General features: G+C 39.4%; 1 protein-coding gene across 2 annotated transcripts in view; it reads right to left on the reverse strand.

Moving 5' to 3' along the window:
• bnipl (BCL2 interacting protein like) overlaps positions 1 to 21858 on the reverse strand; it is a 57017-nt gene that overhangs the window by 29905 nt on the left and 5254 nt on the right. For both annotated transcript variants that reach the window (XM_089117859.1, XM_089117860.1), the window contains exons 8-9: positions 19240 to 19326; positions 19008 to 19106 (exon numbers count right to left, since the gene is read on the reverse strand). In XM_089117859.1, the coding sequence (XP_088973985.1) occupies positions 19008 to 19106; positions 19240 to 19326 (186 nt within the window). The remainder of the gene's footprint in view (positions 1 to 19007; positions 19107 to 19239; positions 19327 to 21858) is intronic.

Below are 21858 nucleotides of genomic sequence, written 5' to 3' on the forward strand. Positions count from 1 at the left end.
GGTAGAAATTTAGAATTTCGATATCTCAGCTCTGGAAGGGTCTAGAGCCTCCATTTTTGCACTCAGGTCAAAGTCTCACGGCCCTCGATCATAATCCAGAGTTTTGAGAAGATTGGAGAAACTTAATTTTTCGCCCGAAAATGAAAAAAAACGAAAGGGGTAACACTGTCGGTTTTTTTTGGGGTCGAAATTTTGAATTTTGATATCTCAGCTCTGGAAGGGTCTAGAGCCTCCATTTTTGCACTCAGGTCAAAGTCGCACAGCCCTCTATCATAATCCAGAGTTTTGAGAAGATTGGAGAAACTTAATTTTTCGCCCGAAAACGAAAAAAAACGAAAGGGGTAACACTGTCGTTTTTTTTTCGGGTCGAAATTTTGAATTTCGATATCTCAGCTTTAGAAGGGTCTAGAGCCTCAATTTTTGCACTCAGGTCAAAGTATCGCGGCCCTCTATCAGAATCCAGAGTTTTGAGAAGATTGGAGAAACTTAATTTTTCGCCCGAAAATGAAAAAAAAACGAAAGGGGTAACACTGTCGTTTTTTTTTTCGGGTCGAAATTTTTAATTTTGACATCTCAGCTCTGGAAGGGTCTAGAGCCTCCATTTTTGCACTCAGGTCAAAGTCGAACAGCCCTCTATCATAATCCAGAGTTTTGAGAAGATTGGAGAAACTTAATTTTTCGCCCGAAAATGAAAAAAAACGAAAGGGGTAACATTGTCGTTTTTTTTTCGGGTCGAAATTTTGAATTTCGATATCTCAGCTCTGGAAGGGTCTAGAGCCTCCATTTTTGCACTCAGGTCAAAGTCTCACAGCCCTCGATCATAATCCAGAATTTTGAGAAGATTGGAGAAACTTAATTTTTCGCCCGAAAACGAAAAAAAACGAAAGGGGTAACACTGTCGTTTTTTTTTCGGGTCGAAATTTTGTATTTCGATATCTCAGCTCTGGAAGGGTCTAGAGCTTCAATTTTTGCACTCAGGTCAAAGTCTCACGGCCCTCTATCAGAATCCAGAGTTTTGAGAAGATTGGAGAAACTTAATTTTTCGCCCGAAAATGAAAAAAAAACGAAAGGGGTAACACTGTCGTTTTTTTTTCGGGTCGAAATTTTGAATTTCGATATCTCAGCTCTGGAAGGGTCTAGAGCCTCCGTTTTTGCACTCAGGTCAAAGTCTTACTGCCCTCGATCATAATCCAGAGTTTTGAGAAGATTGGAGAAACTTAATTTTTCGCCCGAAAATGAAAAAAAACTAAAGGGGTAACACTGTCGTTTTTTTTTTCGGGTCGAAATTTTGAATTTTGACATCTCAGCTCTGGAAGGGTCTAGAGCCTCCATTTTTGCACTCAGGTCAAAGTCTCACAGCCCTCGATCATAATCCAGAATTTTGAGAAGATTGGAGAAACGTAATTTTTCGCCCGAAAACGAAAAAAAACGAAAGGGGTAACACTGTCGTTTTTTTTTCGGGTCAAAATTTTGTATTTCGATATCTCAGCTCTGGAAGGGTCTAGAGCTTCAATTTTTGCACTCAGGTAAAAGTCTCGCGGCCCTCTATCAGAATCCAGAGTTTTGAGAAGATTGGAGAAACTTAATTTTTCGCCCGAAAATGAAAAAAAAACGAAAGGGGTAACACTGTCGTTTTTTTTTTGGGTCGAAATTTTGAATTTTGATATCTCAGCTCTGGAAGGGTCTAGAGCCTCCATTTTTGCACTCAGGTCAAAGTCGCACAGCCCTCTATCATAATCCAGAGTTTTGAGAAGATTGGAGAAACTTAATTTTTCGCCCGAAAATGAAAAAAAAACGAAAGGGGTAACACTGTCGTTTTTTTTTTGGGTAGAAATTTAGAATTTCGATATCTCAGCTCTGGAAGGGTCTAGAGCCTCCATTTTTGCACTCAGGTCAAAGTCTCACGGCCCTCGATCATAATCCAGAGTTTTGAGAAGATTGGAGAAACTTAATTTTTCGCCCGAAAATGAAAAAAAACGAAAGGGGTAACACTGTCGGTTTTTTTTGGGGTCGAAATTTTGAATTTTGATATCTCAGCTCTGGAAGGGTCTAGAGCCTCCATTTTTGCACTCAGGTCAAAGTCGCACAGCCCTCTATCATAATCCAGAGTTTTGAGAAGATTGGAGAAACTTAATTTTTCGCCCGAAAACGAAAAAAAACGAAAGGGGTAACACTGTCGTTTTTTTTTCGGGTCGAAATTTTGAATTTCGATATCTCAGCTTTAGAAGGGTCTAGAGCCTCAATTTTTGCACTCAGGTCAAAGTATCGCGGCCCTCTATCAGAATCCAGAGTTTTGAGAAGATTGGAGAAACTTAATTTTTCGCCCGAAAATGAAAAAAAAACGAAAGGGGTAACACTGTCGTTTTTTTTTTCGGGTCGAAATTTTTAATTTTGACATCTCAGCTCTGGAAGGGTCTAGAGCCTCCATTTTTGCACTCAGGTCAAAGTCGAACAGCCCTCTATCATAATCCAGAGTTTTGAGAAGATTGGAGAAACTTAATTTTTCGCCCGAAAATGAAAAAAAACGAAAGGGGTAACATTGTCGTTTTTTTTTCGGGTCGAAATTTTGAATTTCGATATCTCAGCTCTGGAAGGGTCTAGAGCCTCCATTTTTGCACTCAGGTCAAAGTCTCACAGCCCTCGATCATAATCCAGAATTTTGAGAAGATTGGAGAAACTTAATTTTTCGCCCGAAAACGAAAAAAAACGAAAGGGGTAACACTGTCGTTTTTTTTTTCGGGTCGAAATTTTGTATTTCGATATCTCAGCTCTGGAAGGGTCTAGAGCTTCAATTTTTGCACTCAGGTCAAAGTCTCACGGCCCTCTATCAGAATCCAGAGTTTTGAGAAGATTGGAGAAACTTAATTTTTCGCCCGAAAATGAAAAAAAAACGAAAGGGGTAACACTGTCGTTTTTTTTTCGGGTCGAAATTTTGAATTTCGATATCTCAGCTCTGGAAGGGTCTAGAGCCTCCGTTTTTGCACTCAGGTCAAAGTCTTACTGCCCTCGATCATAATCCAGAATTTTGAGAAGATTGGAGAAACTTAATTTTTCGCCCGAAAAAAAAAACGAAAGGGGTACCACTGTCGTTTTTTTTTTTCGGGTCAAAATTTTGAGTTTCTATATCTCAGCTCTGGAAGGGTCTAGAGCCTCCATTTTTGCACTCAGGTCAAAGTCGCACAGCCCTCTATCATAATCCAGAGTTTTGAGAAGATTGGAGAAACTTAATTTTTCGCCCGAAAATGAAAAAAAACGTAAGGGGTACCACTGTCGTTTTTTTTTCTGGTCTTAATTTTGAGTTTCGATATCTCAGCTCTGGAAGGGTCTAGAGCTTCCATTTTTGCACTCAGGTCTAAGTCTCATTGCTCTCTATCAGAATCCAGAGTTTTGAGAAGATTGGAGAAACTTAATTTTTCGCCCGAAAATGAAAAAAAAACGAAAGGGGTAACACTGTCGTTTTTTTTTCGGGTCGAAATTTTGTATTTCGATATCTCAGCTCTGGAAGGGTCTAGAGCTTCAAATTTTGCACTCAGGTCAAAGTCTCGCGGCCCTCTATCAGAATCCAGAGTTTTGAGAAGATTGGAGAAACTTAATTTTTCGCCCGAAAATGAAAAAAAACGAAAGGGGTAACACTGTCGGTTTTTTTTGGGGTCGAAATTTTGAATTTTGATATCTCAGCTCTGGAAGGGTCTAGAGCCTCCATTTTTGCACTCAGGTCAAAGTCGCACAGCCCTCTATCATAATCCAGAGTTTTGAGAAGATTGGAGAAACTTAATTTTTCGCCCGAAAACGAAAAAAAACGAAAGGGGTAACACTGTCGTTTTTTTTTCGGGTCGAAATTTTGAATTTCGATATCTCAGCTTTAGAAGGGTCTAGAGCCTCAATTTTTGCACTCAGGTCAAAGTATCGCGGCCCTCTATCAGAATCCAGAGTTTTGAGAAGATTGGAGAAACTTAATTTTTCGCCCGAAAATGAAAAAAAAACGAAAGGGGTAACACTGTTGTTTTTTTTTCGGGTCGAAATTTTGAATTTCGATATCTCAGCTCTGGAAGGGTCTAGAGCCTCAATTTTTGCACTCAGGTCAAAGTCGCACAGCCCTCTATTAAAATCCAGAGTTTTGAGAAGATTAGAGAAACTTAATTTTTCGCCCGAAAATGAAAAAAAACGAAAGGGGTAACACTGTCTTTTTTTTTTCGGGTCGAAATTTTGTATTTCGATATCTCAGCTCTGGAAGGGTCTAGAGCTTCAATTTTTGCACTCAGGTCAAAGTCTCGCGGCCCTCTATCAGAATCCAGAGTTTTGAGAAGATTGGAGAAACTTAATTTTTCGCCCGAAAATGAAAAAAAAAACGAAAGGGGTAACACTGTCGGTTTTTTTTTCGGGTCGAAATTTTGAATTTCGATATCTCAGCTCTGGAAGGGTCTAGAGCCTCCATTTTTGCACTCAGGTCAAAGTCTCACAGCCCTCGATCATAATCCAGAGTTTTGAGAAGATTGGAGAAACTTAATTTTTCGCCCGAAAAAAAAAAACGAAAGGGGTACCACTGTCGTTTTTTTTTTCGGGTCAAAATTTTGAGTTTCTATATCTCAGCTCTGGAAGGGTCTAGAGCCTCCATTTTTGCACTCAGGTCAAAGTCGCACAGCCCTCTATCATAATCCAGAGTTTTGAGAAGATTGGAGAAACTTAATTTTTCGCCCGAAAATGAAAAAAAACGTAAGGGGTACCACTGTCGTTTTTTTTTCTGGTCTTAATTTTGAGTTTCGATATCTCAGCTCTGGAAGGGTCTAGAGCTTCCATTTTTGCACTCAGGTCTAAGTCTCATTGCTCTCTATCAGAATCCAGAGTTTTGAGAAGATTGGGGATACTTAATTTTTCGCCCCAAAAAAAAAAAAACGAAAGGGGTACCACTGTCGTTTTTTTTTCGGGTCAAAATTTTGAGTTTCTATATCTCAGCTCTGGAAGGGTCTAGAGCCTCCATTTTTGCACTCAGGTCAAAGTCTCACAGCCCTCGATCATAATCCAGAATTTTGAGAAGATTGGAGAAACTTAATTTTTCGCCCGAAAACGAAAAAAAACGAAAGGGGTAACACTGTCGTTTTTATTTCGGGTCGAAATTTTGTATTTCGATATCTCAGCTCTGGAAGGGTCTAGAGCTTCAATTTTTGCACTCAGGTCAAAGTCTCGCGGCCCTCTATCAGAATCCAGAGTTTTGAGAAGATTGGAGAAACTTAATTTTTCGCCCGAAAATGAAAAAAAACGAAAGGGGTAACACTGTCGGTTTTTTTTTGGGTCGAAATTTTGAATTTTGATATCTCAGCTCTGGAAGGGTCTAGAGCCTCCATTTTTGCACTCAGGTCAAAGTCGCACAGCCCTCTATCATAATCCAGAGTTTTGAGAAGATTGGAGAAACTTAATTTTTCGCCCGAAAACGGGAAAAAAAACGAAGAGAGGCACAGCCCTCTATCATAATCCAGAGTTTTTTTTTCAGGTCGAAATTTTGAGTTTCGATATCTCAGCTCTGGAAGGGTCTAGAGCTTCCATTTTTGCACTCAGGTCTAAGTCTCATTGCTCTCTATCAGAATCCAGAGTTTTGAGAAGATTGGGGATACTTAATTTTTCGCCCCAAAAAAAAAAAAACGAAAGGGGTACCACTGTCGTTTTTTTTTCGGGTCAAAATTTTGAGTTTCTATATCTCAGCTCTGGAAGGGTCTAGAGCCTCCATTTTTGCACTCAGGTCAAAGTCGCACAGCCCTCTATCATAATCCAGAGTTTTGAGAAGATTGGAGAAACTTAATTTTTCGCCCGAAAACGAAAAAAAAACGAAAGGGGTAACACTGTCGTTTTTATTTCGGGTCGAAATTTTGTATTTCGATATCTCAGCTCTGGAAGGGTCTAGAGCTTCAATTTTTGCACTCAGGTCAAAGTCTCGCGGCCCTCTATCAGAATCCAGAGTTTTGAGAAGATTGGAGAAACTTAATTTTTCGCCCGAAAATGAAAAAAAACGAAAGGGGTAACACTGTCGTTTTTTTTTTGGGTCGAAATTTTGAATTTTGATATCTCAGCTCTGGAAGGGTCTAGAGCCTCCATTTTTGCACTCAGGTCAAAGTCGCACAGCCCTCTATCATAATCCAGAGTTTTGAGAAGATTGGAGAAACTTAATTTTTCGCCCGAAAACGGAAAAAAAACGAAAGGGGTAACACTGTCGTTTTTTTTTCGGGTCGAAATTTTGAATTTCGATATCTCAGCTTTAGAAGGGTCTAGAGCCTCAATTTTTGCACTCAGGTAAAAGTATCGCGGCCCTCTATCAGAATCCAGAGTTTTGAGAAGATTGGAGAAACTTAATTTTTCGCCCGAAAATGAAAAAAAACGAAAGGGGTAACACTGTCGTTTTTTTTTCGGGTCGAAATTTTGAATTTCGATATCTCAGCTCTGGAAGGGTCTAGAGCCTCAATTTTTGCACTCAGGTCAAAGTCGCACAGCCCTCTATTAAAATCCAGAGTTTTGAGAAGATTGGAGAAACTTAATTTTTCGCCCGAAAATGAAAAAAAAACGAAAGGGGTAACACTGTCGTTTTTTTTTTCGGGTCGAAATTTTGAATTTCGATATCTCAGCTCTGGAAGGGTCTAGAGCCTCCATTTTTGCACTCAGGTCAAAGTCTCACAGCCCTCGATCATAATCCAGAGTTTTGAGAAGATTGGAGAAACTTAATTTTTCGCCCGAAAACGAAAAAAAACGAAAGGGGTAACACTGTCGTTTTTTTCGGGTCGAAATTTTGAATTTCAATATCTCAGCTCTGGAAGGGTCTAGAACTTCAATTTTTGCACTCAGGTCAAAATCTCGCGGCCCTCTATCAGAATCCAGAGTTTTGAGAAGATTGGAGAAACTTAATTTTTCGCCCGAAAATGAAAAAAAAAACGAAAGGGGTAACACTGTCGTTTTTTTTTTGGGGTCGAAATTTTGAATTTTGATATCTCAGCTCTGGAAGGGTCTAGAGCCTCCATTTTTGCACTCAGGTCAAAGTCGCACAGCCCTCTATCATAATCCAGAGTTTTGAGAAGATTGGAGAAACTTAATTTTTCGCCCGAAAATGAAAAAAAACTAAAGGGGTAACACTGTCGTTTTTTTTTTCGGGTCGAAATTTTTAATTTCAATATCTCAGCTTTGGAAAGGTCTAGAGCCTCAATTTTTGCACTCAGGTCAAAGTCTCGCGGCCCTCTATCAGAATCCAGAGTTTTGAGAAGATTGGAGAAACTTAATTTTTCGTCCGAAAATGAAAAAAAACGAAAGGGGTAACACTGTCGTTTTTTTTTCGGGTCGAAATTTTGAATTTTGACATCTCAGCTCTGGAAGGGTCTAGAGCCTCCATTTTTGCACTCAGGTCAAAGTCTCACAGCCCTCGATCATAATCCAGAATTTTGAGAAGATTGGAGAAACGTAATTTTTCGCCCGAAAACGAAAAAAAACGAAAGGGGTAACACTGTCGTTTTTTTTTCGGGTCAAAATTTTGTATTTCGATATCTCAGCTCTGGAAGGGTCTAGAGCTTCAATTTTTGCACTCAGGTAAAAGTCTCGCGGCCCTCTATCAGAATCCAGAGTTTTGAGAAGATTGGAGAAACTTAATTTTTCGCCCGAAAATGAAAAAAAAACGAAAGGGGTAACACTGTCGTTTTTTTTTTGGGTCGAAATTTTGAATTTTGATATCTCAGCTCTGGAAGGGTCTAGAGCCTCCATTTTTGCACTCAGGTCAAAGTCGCACAGCCCTCTATCATAATCCAGAGTTTTGAGAAGATTGGAGAAACTTAATTTTTCGCCCGAAAATGAAAAAAAAACGAAAGGGGTAACACTGTCGTTTTTTTTTTGGGTAGAAATTTAGAATTTCGATATCTCAGCTCTGGAAGGGTCTAGAGCCTCCATTTTTGCACTCAGGTCAAAGTCTCACGGCCCTCGATCATAATCCAGAGTTTTGAGAAGATTGGAGAAACTTAATTTTTCGCCCGAAAATGAAAAAAAACGAAAGGGGTAACACTGTCGGTTTTTTTTGGGGTCGAAATTTTGAATTTTGATATCTCAGCTCTGGAAGGGTCTAGAGCCTCCATTTTTGCACTCAGGTCAAAGTCGCACAGCCCTCTATCATAATCCAGAGTTTTGAGAAGATTGGAGAAACTTAATTTTTCGCCCGAAAACGAAAAAAAACGAAAGGGGTAACACTGTCGTTTTTTTTTCGGGTCGAAATTTTGAATTTCGATATCTCAGCTTTAGAAGGGTCTAGAGCCTCAATTTTTGCACTCAGGTCAAAGTATCGCGGCCCTCTATCAGAATCCAGAGTTTTGAGAAGATTGGAGAAACTTAATTTTTCGCCCGAAAATGAAAAAAAAACGAAAGGGGTAACACTGTCGTTTTTTTTTCGGGTCGAAATTTTGAATTTCGATATCTCAGCTCTGGAAGGGTCTAGAGCCTCAATTTTTGCACTCAGGTCAAAGTCGCACAGCCCTCTATTAAAATCCAGAGTTTTGAGAAGATTAGAGAAACTTAATTTTTCGCCCGAAAATGAAAAAAAACGAAAGGGGTAACACTGTCTTTTTTTTTTTCGGGTCGAAATTTTGTATTTCGATATCTCAGCTCTGGAAGGGTCTAGAGCTTCAATTTTTGCACTCAGGTCAAAGTCTCGCGGCCCTCTATCAGAATCCAGAGTTTTGAGAAGATTGGAGAAACTTAATTTTTCGCCCGAAAATGAAAAAAAACGAAAGGGGTAACACTGTCGGTTTTTTTTTCGGGTCGAAATTTTGAATTTCGATATCTCAGCTCTGGAAGGGTCTAGAGCCTCCATTTTTGCACTCAGGTCAAAGTCTCACAGCCCTCGATCATAATCCAGAGTTTTGAGAAGATTGGAGAAACTTAATTTTTCGCCCGAAAAAAAAAAACGAAAGGGGTACCACTGTCGTTTTTTTTTTCGGGTCAAAATTTTGAGTTTCTATATCTCAGCTCTGGAAGGGTCTAGAGCCTCCATTTTTGCACTCAGGTCAAAGTCGCACAGCCCTCTATCATAATCCAGAGTTTTGAGAAGATTGGAGAAACTTAATTTTTCGCCCGAAAATGAAAAAAAACGTAAGGGGTACCACTGTCGTTTTTTTTTCTGGTCTTAATTTTGAGTTTCGATATCTCAGCTCTGGAAGGGTCTAGAGCTTCCATTTTTGCACTCAGGTCTAAGTCTCATTGCTCTCTATCAGAATCCAGAGTTTTGAGAAGATTGGGGATACTTAATTTTTCGCCCCAAAAAAAAAAAACGAAAGGGGTACCACTGTCGTTTTTTTTTCGGGTCAAAATTTTGAGTTTCTATATCTCAGCTCTGGAAGGGTCTAGAGCCTCCATTTTTGCACTCAGGTCAAAGTCTCACAGCCCTCGATCATAATCCAGAATTTTGAGAAGATTGGAGAAACTTAATTTTTCGCCCGAAAACGAAAAAAAACGAAAGGGGTAACACTGTCGTTTTTATTTCGGGTCGAAATTTTGTATTTCGATATCTCAGCTCTGGAAGGGTCTAGAGCTTCAATTTTTGCACTCAGGTCAAAGTCTCGCGGCCCTCTATCAGAATCCAGAGTTTTGAGAAGATTGGAGAAACTTAATTTTTCGCCCGAAAATGAAAAAAAACGAAAGGGGTAACACTGTCGTTTTTTTTTTGGGTCGAAATTTTGAATTTTGATATCTCAGCTCTGGAAGGGTCTAGAGCCTCCATTTTTGCACTCAGGTCAAAGTCGCACAGCCCTCTATCATAATCCAGAGTTTTGAGAAGATTGGAGAAACTTAATTTTTCGCCCGAAAACGGGAAAAAAAACGAAGAGAGGCACAGCCCTCTATCATAATCCAGAGTTTTTTTTTCAGGTCGAAATTTTGAGTTTCGATATCTCAGCTCTGGAAGGGTCTAGAGCTTCCATTTTTGCACTCAGGTCTAAGTCTCATTGCTCTCTATCAGAATCCAGAGTTTTGAGAAGATTGGGGATACTTAATTTTTCGCCCCAAAAAAAAAAAACGAAAGGGGTACCACTGTCGTTTTTTTTTCGGGTCAAAATTTTGAGTTTCTATATCTCAGCTCTGGAAGGGTCTAGAGCCTCCATTTTTGCACTCAGGTCAAAGTCGCACAGCCCTCTATCATAATCCAGAGTTTTGAGAAGATTGGAGAAACTTAATTTTTCGCCCGAAAACGAAAAAAAACGAAAGGGTTAACACTGTCGTTTTTATTTCGGGTCGAAATTTTGTATTTCGATATCTCAGCTCTGGAAGGGTCTAGAGCTTCAATTTTTGCACTCAGGTCAAAGTCTCGCGGCCCTCTATCAGAATCCAGAGTTTTGAGAAGATTGGAGAAACTTAATTTTTCGCCCGAAAATGAAAAAAAACGAAAGGGGTAACACTGTCGTTTTTTTTTTGGGTCGAAATTTTGAATTTTGATATCTCAGCTCTGGAAGGGTCTAGAGCCTCCATTTTTGCACTCAGGTCAAAGTCGCACAGCCCTCTATCATAATCCAGAGTTTTGAGAAGATTGGAGAAACTTAATTTTTCGCCCGAAAACGGAAAAAAAACGAAAGGGGTAACACTGTCGTTTTTTTTTCGGGTCGAAATTTTGAATTTCGATATCTCAGCTTTAGAAGGGTCTAGAGCCTCAATTTTTGCACTCAGGTAAAAGTATCGCGGCCCTCTATCAGAATCCAGAGTTTTGAGAAGATTGGAGAAACTTAATTTTTCGCCCGAAAATGAAAAAAAACGAAAGGGGTAACACTGTCGTTTTTTTTTCGGGTCGAAATTTTGAATTTCGATATCTCAGCTCTGGAAGGGTCTAGAGCCTCAATTTTTGCACTCAGGTCAAAGTCGCACAGCCCTCTATTAAAATCCAGAGTTTTGAGAAGATTGGAGAAACTTAATTTTTCGCCCGAAAATGAAAAAAAAACGAAAGGGGTAACACTGTCGTTTTTTTTTTCGGGTCGAAATTTTGAATTTCGATATCTCAGCTCTGGAAGGGTCTAGAGCCTCAATTTTTGCACTCAGGTCAAAGTCTCACAGCCCTCGATCATAATCCAGAGTTTTGAGAAGATTGGAGAAACTTAATTTTTCGCCCGAAAACGAAAAAAAACGAAAGGGGTAACACTGTCGTTTTTTTCGGGTCGAAATTTTGAATTTCAATATCTCAGCTCTGGAAGGGTCTAGAACTTCAATTTTTGCACTCAGGTCAAAGTCTCGCGGCCCTCTATCAGAATCCAGAGTTTTGAGAAGATTGGAGAAACTTAATTTTTCGCCCGAAAATGAAAAAAAAAACGAAAGGGGTAACACTGTCGTTTTTTTTTGGGGGTCGAAATTTTGAATTTTGATATCTCAGCTCTGGAAGGGTCTAGAGCCTCCATTTTTGCACTCAGGTCAAAGTCGCACAGCCCTCTATCATAATCCAGAGTTTTGAGAAGATTGGAGAAACTTAATTTTTCGCCCGAAAATGAAAAAAAACTAAAGGGGTAACACTGTCGTTTTTTTTTTCGGGTCGAAATTTTTAATTTCAATATCTCAGCTTTGGAAAGGTCTAGAGCCTCAATTTTTGCACTCAGGTCAAAGTCTCGCGGCCCTCTATCAGAATCCAGAGTTTTGAGAAGATTGGAGAAACTTAATTTTTCGTCCGAAAATGAAAAAAAACGAAAGGGGTAACACTGTCGTTTTTTTTTCGGGTCGAAATTTTGAATTTTGACATCTCAGCTCTGGAAGGGTCTAGAGCCTCCATTTTTGCACTCAGGTCAAAGTCTCACAGCCCTCGATCATAATCCAGAATTTTGAGAAGATTGGAGAAACGTAATTTTTCGCCCGAAAACGAAAAAAAACGAAAGGGGTAACACTGTCGTTTTTTTTTCGGGTCAAAATTTTGTATTTCGATATCTCAGCTCTGGAAGGGTCTAGAGCTTCAATTTTTGCACTCAGGTAAAAGTCTCGCGGCCCTCTATCAGAATCCAGAGTTTTGAGAAGATTGGAGAAACTTAATTTTTCGCCCGAAAATGAAAAAAAAACGAAAGGGGTAACACTGTCGTTTTTTTTTTGGGTCGAAATTTTGAATTTTGATATCTCAGCTCTGGAAGGGTCTAGAGCCTCCATTTTTGCACTCAGGTCAAAGTCGCACAGCCCTCTATCATAATCCAGAGTTTTGAGAAGATTGGAGAAACTTAATTTTTCGCCCGAAAATGAAAAAAAAACGAAAGGGGTAACACTGTCGTTTTTTTTTTGGGTAGAAATTTAGAATTTCGATATCTCAGCTCTGGAAGGGTCTAGAGCCTCCATTTTTGCACTCAGGTCAAAGTCTCACGGCCCTCGATCATAATCCAGAGTTTTGAGAAGATTGGAGAAACTTAATTTTTCGCCCGAAAATGAAAAAAAACGAAAGGGGTAACACTGTCGTTTTTTTTGGGGTCGAAATTTTGAATTTTGATATCTCAGCTCTGGAAGGGTCTAGAGCCTCCATTTTTGCACTCAGGTCAAAGTCGCACAGCCCTCTATCATAATCCAGAGTTTTGAGAAGATTGGAGAAACTTAATTTTTCGCCCGAAAACGAAAAAAAACGAAAGGGGTAACACTGTCGTTTTTTTTTCGGGTCGAAATTTTGAATTTCGATATCTCAGCTCTGGAAGGGTCTAGAGCCTCAATTTTTGCACTCAGGTCAAAGTCTCGCGGCCCTCTATCAGAATCCAGAGTTTTGAGAAGATTGGAGAAACTTAATTTTTCGCCCGAAAATGAAAAAAAAACGAAAGGGGTAACACTGTCGTTTTTTTTTTCGGATCGAAATTTTGAATTTCGATATCTCAGCTCTGGAAGGGTCTAGAGCCTCAATTTTTGCACTCAGGTCAAAGTCGCACAGCCCTCTATTAGAATCCAGAGTTTTGAGAAGATTGGAGAAACTTAATTTTTCGCCCGAAAATGAAAAAAAACGAAAGGGGTAACACTGTCGTTTTTTTTTTCGGGTCGAAATTTTGAATTTCGATATCTCAGCTCTGGAAGGGTCTAGAGCCTCAATTTTTGCACTCCGGTCAAAGTCTCACAGCCCTCAATCATAATCCAGAGTTTTGAGAAGATTGGAGAAACTTAATTTTTCGCCCGAAAACGAAAAAAAAAACGAAAGGGGTAACACTGTCATTTTTTTTTTCGGGTCGAAATTTTGAATTTCGATATCTCAGCTCTGGAAGGGTCTAGAGCTTCAATTTTTGCACTCAGGTCAAAGTCTCGCGGCCCTCTATCAGAATCCAGAGTTTTGAGAAGATTGGAGAAACTTAATTTTTCGCCCGAAAATGAAAAAAAAAACGAAAGGGGTAACACTGTCGTTTTTTTTTTCGGGTAGAAATTTAGAATTTCGATATCTCAGCTCTGGAAGGGTCTAGAGCCTCCATTTTTGCACTCAGGTCAAAGTCTCACAGCCCTCGATCATAATCCAGAGTTTTGAGAAGATTGGAGAAACTTAATTTTTCGCCCGAAAACGAAAAAAAACGAAAGGGGTAACACTGTCGTTTTTTTTTCGGGTCTAAATTTTGAATTTCGATATCTCAGCTCTGGAAGGGTCTAGAGCTTAAATTTTTGCACTCAGGTCAAAGTCTCACGGCCCTCTATCAGAATCCAGAGTTTTGAGAAGATTGGAGAAACTTAATTTTTCGCCCGAAAATGAAAAAAAAAAACGAAAGGGGTAACACTGTCGTTTTTTTTTTTTCGGTCGAAATTTTGAATTTTGATATCTCAGCTCTGGAAGGGTCTAGAGCCTCCATTTTTGCACTCAGGTCAAAGTCGCACAGCCCTCGATCATAATCCAGAGTTTTGAGAAGATTGGAGAAACTTAATTTTTCGCCCGAAAACGAAAAAAAAAACGAAAGGGGTAAACCTGTCGTTTTTTTTTTCGGGTCGAAATTTTTAATTTCGATATCTCAGCTTTGGAAGGGTCTAGAGCCTCAATTTTTGCACTCAGGTCAAAGTCTCGCGGCCCTCTATCAGAATCCAGAGTTTTGAGAAGATTGGAGAAACTTAATTTTTCGCCCGAAAACGAAAAAAAACGAAAGGGGTAACACTGTCGTTTTTTTTTCGGGTCGAAATTTTGAGTTTCGATATCTCAGCTCTGGAAGGGTCTAGAGCCTCCATTTTTGCACTCAGGTCAAAGTCGCACAGCCCTCTATCATAATCCAGAGTTTTGAGAAGATTGGAGAAACTTAATTTTTCGCCCGAAAATGAAAAAAAACGAAAGGGGTAACACTGTCGGTTTTTTTTCGGGTCGAAATTTTTAATTTCGATATCTCAGCTCTGGAAGGGTCTAGAGCCTCCATTTTTGCACTCAGGTCAAAGTCTCACAGCCCTCGATCATAATCCAGAGTTTTGAGAAGATTGGAGAAACTTAATTTTTCGCCCGAAAAGGAAAAAAAACGAAAGGGGTAACACTGTCGTTTTTTTTTCGGGTCGAAATTTTGAGTTTCGATATCTCAGCTCTGGAAGGGTCTAGAGCCTCCATTTTTGCACTCAGGACTAAGTCTCATTGCCCTCTATCAGAATCCAGATTTTTGAGAAGATTGGGGAAACTTAATTTTTCGCCCCCCCCCCCCCCCCCCCAAAAAAAAAAACATAAGTGGTACCACTGTCGTTTTATTTTTCGGGTCGAAATTTTGAGTTTCGATATCTCAGCTCTGGAAGGGTCTAGAGCCTCGCTTTTTGCATTCAGGTCTAAGTCTCATGGCCCTCTATCAGAATCCAGAGTTTTGAGAAGATTGGGGATACTTAATTTTTCGCACGAAAAAAAAAAACGAAAGGGGTACCACTGTCGTTTTTTTTCGGGTCAAAATTTTGAGTTTCGATATCTCAGCTCTGGAAGGGTCTAGAGCCTCCATTTTTGCACTCAGGACTAAGTCTCATTGCCCTCTATCAGAATCCAGAGTTTTGAGAAGATTGGGGAAACTTAATTTTTCGCCCCCCCCAAAAAAAAACGTAAGGGGTACCACTGTCGTTTTTTTTTTCGGGTCTAAATTTTGAGTTTCGATATCTCAGCTCTGGAAGAGTCTAGAGCCTCCATTTTTTCACTCAGGGCTAAGTCTCATGGCCCTCTATCAGAATCCAGAATTTTGAGGAGATTGGGGAAACTTAATTTTTCACCCCCCCCAAAAAAACGTAAGGCGTACCACTGTCATTTTTTTTTTCTGGTCTTAATTTTGAGTTTCGATATCTCAGCTCTGGAAGGGTCTAGAGCCTCGCTTTTTGCACTCAGCTCTAAGTCTCATGGCCCTCTATCAAAATCCAGAGTTTTGAGAAGATTGGGGATACTTAATTTTTCGCCCCAAAAAAAAAAAACGAAAGGGGTACCACTGTCGTTTTTTTTTTCGGGTCGAAATTTTGAGTTTCGATATCTCAGCTCTGGAAGGGTCTAGAGCCTCCATTTTTGCACTCAGGACTAAGTCTCATTGCCCTCTATCAGAATCCAGAGTTTTGAGAAGATTGGGGAAACTTAATTTTTCGCCCCCCCAAAAAAAACGTAAGGGGTACCACTGTCGGTTTTTTTCGGGTCGAAATTTTGAGTTTCGATATCTCAGCACTGGAACGGTCTAGAGCCTCCATTTTTGCACTCAGGACTAAGTCTCATTGCCCTCTATCAGAATCCAGAGTTTTGAGAAGATTGGGGAAACTTAATTTTTCACCCCCCCCAAAAAAACGTAAGGGGTACCACTGTCATTTTTTTTTCGGGTCGAAATTTTGAGTTTCGATATCTCAGCTCTGGAAGGGTCTAGAGCCTCCATTTTTGCACTCAGGACTAAGTCTCATTGCTCTCTATCAGAATCCAGAGTTTTGAGAAGATTTGGGATACTTCATTTTTCGCCCGAAAAAAAAAAAACGTAAGGGGTACCACTGTCATTTTTTTTTCTGGTCTTTATTTTGAGTTTCGATATCTCAGCTCTGGAAGGGTCTAGAGCCTCCATTTTTGCACTCAGGTCTAAGTCTCATTGCCCTCTATCAGAATCCAGAGTTTTGAGAAGATTGGGGATACTTAATTTTTCACATGAAAAAAAAAAACGTAAGGGGTACCACTGTCATTTTTTTTTCTGGTCGAAATTTTGAGTTTCGATATCTCAGCTCTGGAAGGGTCTAGAGCCTCCATTTTTGCACTCAGGACTAAGTCTCATTGCCCTCTATCAGAATCCAGAGTTTTGAGAAGATTTGGGATACTTCATTTTTCGCCCGAAAAAAAAAAACGTAAGGGGTACCACTGTCGTTTTTTTTTTTCTGGTCTTAATTTTGAGTTTCGATATCTCAGCTCTGGAAGGGTCTAGAGCCTCAATTTTTGCACTCAGGACTAAGTCTCATTGCCCTCTATCAGAATCCAGAGTTTTGAGAAGATTGGGGATACTTAATTTTTCGCCCGAAAAAACAAAAACGTAAGGGGTACCACTGTCTTTTTTTTTCTGGTCGAAATTTTGAGTTTCGATATCTCCGCTCTGGAACGGTCTAGAGCCTCCATTTTTGCACTCAGGTCTAAGTCTCGTGCCCTCTATCAGAATCCAGAGTTTTGAGAAGATAAGAGAAACTCAAAATTTCGACCTGAAAAAATGACAGTGGTACCCCTTTCGTTTTTTTTATCGGGGCGAGAAATTAAGTTTCTCCAATCTTCTCAAAACTCTGGATTCTGATAGAGGGCCATGAGACTTAGACCTGAATGCAAAAATGGAGGCTGTAGACCCTTCCAGAGCTGAGATATTGAGATCCCACATAGCATTAATGCCATCATAAATATCTCAATATCTCAGCTCAGGAAGGGTCTAGAGCCTCCGTTTTGGCACTCAGAAATATCTCAATATCTCAGCTCTGGAAGGGTCTAGAGCCTCCATTTTTGCACTCATGTCTAAGTCTCATGGCCCTCTATCAGAACCCAGAGTTTTGAGAAGATTGGAGAAACTTAATTTCTCACCCCGATAAAAAAAACGAAAGGGGTACCACTGTCGTTTTTTTTTTCGGGTCGAAATTTTGAGTTTCTCTGATCTTCTCGAAACTCTGGATTCTGAAAGAGGGCCACAAGACTTAGACCTGAGTGCAAAAATGGAGGCTCTAGACCCTTCCTGAGCTGAGATATTGAGATATTTATAATAGCATTAATGCTACGTGGGATCTCAATATCTCAGTTCTGGGTGGGTCTAGAGCCTTCATTTTGCCACTCAGGTCTAAGTCTCGTGGCCCTCTATCAGAATCCAGAATTTCGAGAAGATCAGAGAAACTCAAAATTTCGACCCGAAAAAAAACGACAGTGGTACCCCTTTCTTTCTTTTTTTCGAGGCGAGAAATAAAGTTTCTCCAATCTTTTCAAAACTCTGGATTCTGATAGAGGGCCACGAGACTTAGACCTGAGTGCAAAATTGGAGGCTCTAGACCCTTCCAGAGCTGAGATATTTCTGAGTGCAAAAATGGAGGCTCTAGACCCTTCCAGAGCTGAGATATTGAGATATTTATAATGGCATTAATGCTACATGGGATCTCAACATCTCAGCTCTGGAAGGGTCTAGAGCCTCCATTTTTTGCACTCAGGTCTAAGTCTCATGGCCCTCTATCAGAATCCAGAGTTTCGAGAAGATCAGAGAAACTTAAAATTTCGACCCAAAAAATACGACAGTGGTACCCCTTTCGTTTTTTTTTTCGGGGCAAGAAATTAAGTTTCTCCAATCTTCTCAAAACTCTGGATTCTGATAGAGGGCCATGAGACTTAGACCTGAGTGCAAAAATGGAGGCTCTAGACCCTTCCAGAGCTGAGATATCCAACACTTTCCCTACAAAAAAACGGGGGGGGGGCCAACGTGTTACATAAATCCCCTGAAACTGCCTGAAGATCAGTTATAACGGCACACAACACACACATTTAGAGGCTTAAATAACTGGGAATGTTAAAGGATGCATAGGCCAAACCAGGTGTTATCAGAATCCCGATATTGACACGGATCCATGACAACATGTCTTCATATTAGGGACTGAAGTGAGTGTTGGCAGTCAGGTGCTGGAGGAGTGGAGGAACGGATGTGAAGAGGACACAATCAGCGCCAACACGCACTCATCCGCATAAACACTGCTGGGCTTATTACACACAGCACTGATCTGGCACTGCACTACTGTGTACTAGACCAGACAGCAGGTGCACACGCACACACACACACTAAAATTTTTTAAAATATTCATATTTAAGTTGCACTTTAGATTTAAGTCAAATCCATATGTTCTTCTGGCCGGAAGTTATTTTACTTTATAAAGTTTTAAATATGGATATTTTTCTTTTTCTCCATCTTCCTCATTACTCCACATAAAGTCAACATCTGAGATATTTTCATCAGCTATATGTTCAAACACTTCAGAACTGTATATTCTGCACATGAAAAAGTGAAAAAAATGTATCGCTACTGTGATATATATATATATATATATATATATATTATAAAAGAAATTTCAATCAGCACCACTGAAAATGTGACTTCAGTAACAGGCTTTCAAACCTACTGTCCATTCTAAGACAGACACATTTAAAAAAAATCCTGATTTAAAACGTGCAATTCTACAGTCGATTTTTAACTTTAATTAATAAGTTCAATCTTTCTATTTTACATACAAACTATGAAATACTGGCAAAAATATATACAAAATGTAAATACACCTTAGAAAATGATGCTTGCTTCTGTGTTTGGAGTGAAGTGCTGCCATGCTTCTCTTCAATGTAGAGGTTTTTTTTATATAATTACTACATGCAGAGCTTTACTGGCATTTGATTGGATGACAAACGTCCAATCTCATGGACTGCAGGCTTTAAACTAGGTGAAATGCTCCAGAAGTTAAAAAAAAGGGGGCTGACATGTGATGCCCATTGTAATGGACACAGGTTCTGAATGAGTTAAGTGACAGCAAAATGTATACATATATGTATATATATATACTGTATATATTTAGTTCAGCTGTCAAATAATGTACGTGCACTAATGTGGTGTGATGTGGACACTCACTCTCTGATGCAGTCTGGGATTTGCAACTGGTCCACAGGAACAAACTCTGCCAGTTCCTGCAAGCTGTGGATGAAGCGCATCTTCCTGCTAAACTTCTCACTGCAAGAGAGAGAGAGAAACGGTTCAGACTGATGGGTTTAGATATTAATACGAAACGTCTAATAATGATCATGACATCTTGTTAGCCGATGATCTTGGCCTGTTAGCCTAACGAGTGATCATCCCCGCTCACCTGATGAATGGTTTGATGACGGTGATTACCGCTCTCACGTACCAGGCCGGGTGAACCACGAAAAGCCCTTTCAAGTCTTTCCTTAACCTGCAGAGGAAAGCAAAGGAAAATACTGTATTACCACATAAAACTATTTTGTTTCCAACATCTGCTTTTGTTCTCCCACTAGAGGAGCTGGTCAAACCCCCAGGATTTATGCAGAACATGAGGACACAAAGGAGGAAAAATGCTGAGCGTCATCAGCATCAGCCGGACCCGTGTGAAACCATGAGAGGCAGGCCACTGAATCATGGGACACAGGCAGAAACTTGGAGATGACAATTTGTTTTTCCACTTGTCTACTAGCCAAAAAAATCACCCACAAATATAACCAGTTCCACTTTTGTTTTGTTCCTTGCATATGTTATTTAAGTGTTAGGACTCTGAATACTACAAAATACATTATTCTACTGCTGTTAAATCGATTAAACGCTTCTAACATAAAAGTCTTTGTTTACATAATGTGCGTATAATATTTGGTTGGTCCCACTTCAAGCCAAAGTGATTTTTGTGCTTCAATGGAAGCAAGAATACCTAACCCTTAATACAAAACAGCTGACATGGTCAATCTTATTGATACATATTTTGTATTCGTATTTATTTGCATTTTAGCTTTAAATGTCAAAATCTGAAACTAGAATCAGACTAGCTGACATTACAGAACTGTATCACAGGGGTTTCCCTTTAGTTTCCGTGGTATTCACATGGACTTCTATCAGTTATTTTTCCTCCTTGATTCTGTGAAATTGTGTGAAACAGTGTTTGTTTGTGTTGTTTTCTGTTGCTGTCTGTACAGCAGCGTATGAGTGATCTCATGCAATGACGCAATGGAGCCAGTAGGAATGACAAATCGAACTTTCAAGAGCATCCCACACTCCTTAGTTTCTCATTTCCCAATGATAAGCCATAACAACCCTGATTTGTTTCCAGAGCATACAATTTCCTCATATTAAACAATTATAAGAATGACCTTCACCTGGGAGAGTGAAATACGGCTTTGAAATGGATATGCCAGAATATAGAGAATTTAAACATGAATTTACAAAGGTATTCCTGGTCAATAACCACAGATCAAACACTTTTAGGATCTTGGCCCGATCCTAATCATCACCCTTGTCAAGTTTATTAAGGGATAACGACCGGCTGACAATACAATATCCCTTACATAACCACACAGTGATTTTTCTAAAATAACTTTTCCACTTGTGTGACGTCCATTGAGAACAGCTACACTTGCCATGGAGAGCCGACACAAGACTTATAAACCTTAAGAAACTAATCCTAAAATGAAGTATGCAATCTAAAAATGTCTAAATATAGCAGCAAAAAAAGCATGACAGCTGAGAACAGGTCAAAGGTTATCTTTGGAATGTCTGGAAGAACCCTGATAACATTGCCCTGTATGTACGAGTCCAGAGCATTCCTATCATATTTCATATGAGGGGCATTAAGAAAAAGAGAGCAGAGGTGGGATCTCACGTTGAACAGGAACTAAACTAAAGGAAGACAACCAGTCAGAGCGAAGACACAGACGCCCTCTTCTGGAACTGATGGACATTTACACTGTAGTTTTAGGAGGAGTTTGGTGGCTTTCAAAAAACACAGGAAAATCCAGGAATATTGTGAAATATTATTACAATTTAAAACAACTGTTTAACCTTCAAATGGTCTTCGTTTCCTGTTTACACTTCTGGGCTTCGGGGTCTATACGACCCCAAAAATGTATTGAGTAATTGTACAAAAAATATAAATCATACAAATAATATATCATTTTTTGTTTACTTCTCATCTATTCATTAATGCTGTATTTTTGGAGATATAAAGTAATTTTGTATCCATATACCACAGAATTCCTCAACTACACAATTAGCTTTAGCATTAGCATATGAAATATTATTTTACATGATACATTGCATTTATGCTCTAGTACTAGGCCTTCATTTCTGTGTAAAAAAATTCAGATTTATGCCGGATTGTTTTGTTTTTTGGACACATGAAGAAAATATGTTTAGTTTTTTTCACATTTCCCATTCATTTTAATGTGGGGTCATATTGACCCCAAAGACCAGAAGCGTAAACATTTTTTTTTTTTAACATACCTTCAGAACAACCGAATCAAGCCCAGTTTTTTTTTGTGTGTGTATAGATAGATAATGTATGAAAAGTCACAAAATGTTATTCCACTGAGATGAAGGGAATTTTTTTTTTTTTGTAAAAGTAAAAGTCGATTGGGATCGTATAGACCCCATGACCCGATTGAGGGCTACAAATGAGTCTTTCTCTCCTGGGAAAAAGAACCAAAAATATTGATTATCATCTCCTGTTCAGGGGAGTCTTAGATCTTTAGAATGAGGATGTCCCTTCCCCTAATACCAACAGCAATTTCAAGATACTTTCTTTTGGTTTTTTTCCAGGCTGTCTCACAAACTAAAATCTACTGACTCTCTGTTCTGCCACAACTTCCTGTTTCAAAAGCAAACATGTTCATTTCTTGATCAGAAAACATTTCTAACATTCATAATCACAAAATGATACTGTAATAACGTTCTTAAACAGCCTTTTTTGTTAGCCACATGAGTG

This window comes from Pimephales promelas, chromosome 12 (genome assembly GCF_988280905.1).
Source record: "Pimephales promelas chromosome 12, fPimPro1.hap1.1, whole genome shotgun sequence".
Taxonomy (NCBI): domain Eukaryota; kingdom Metazoa; phylum Chordata; class Actinopteri; order Cypriniformes; family Leuciscidae; genus Pimephales; species Pimephales promelas.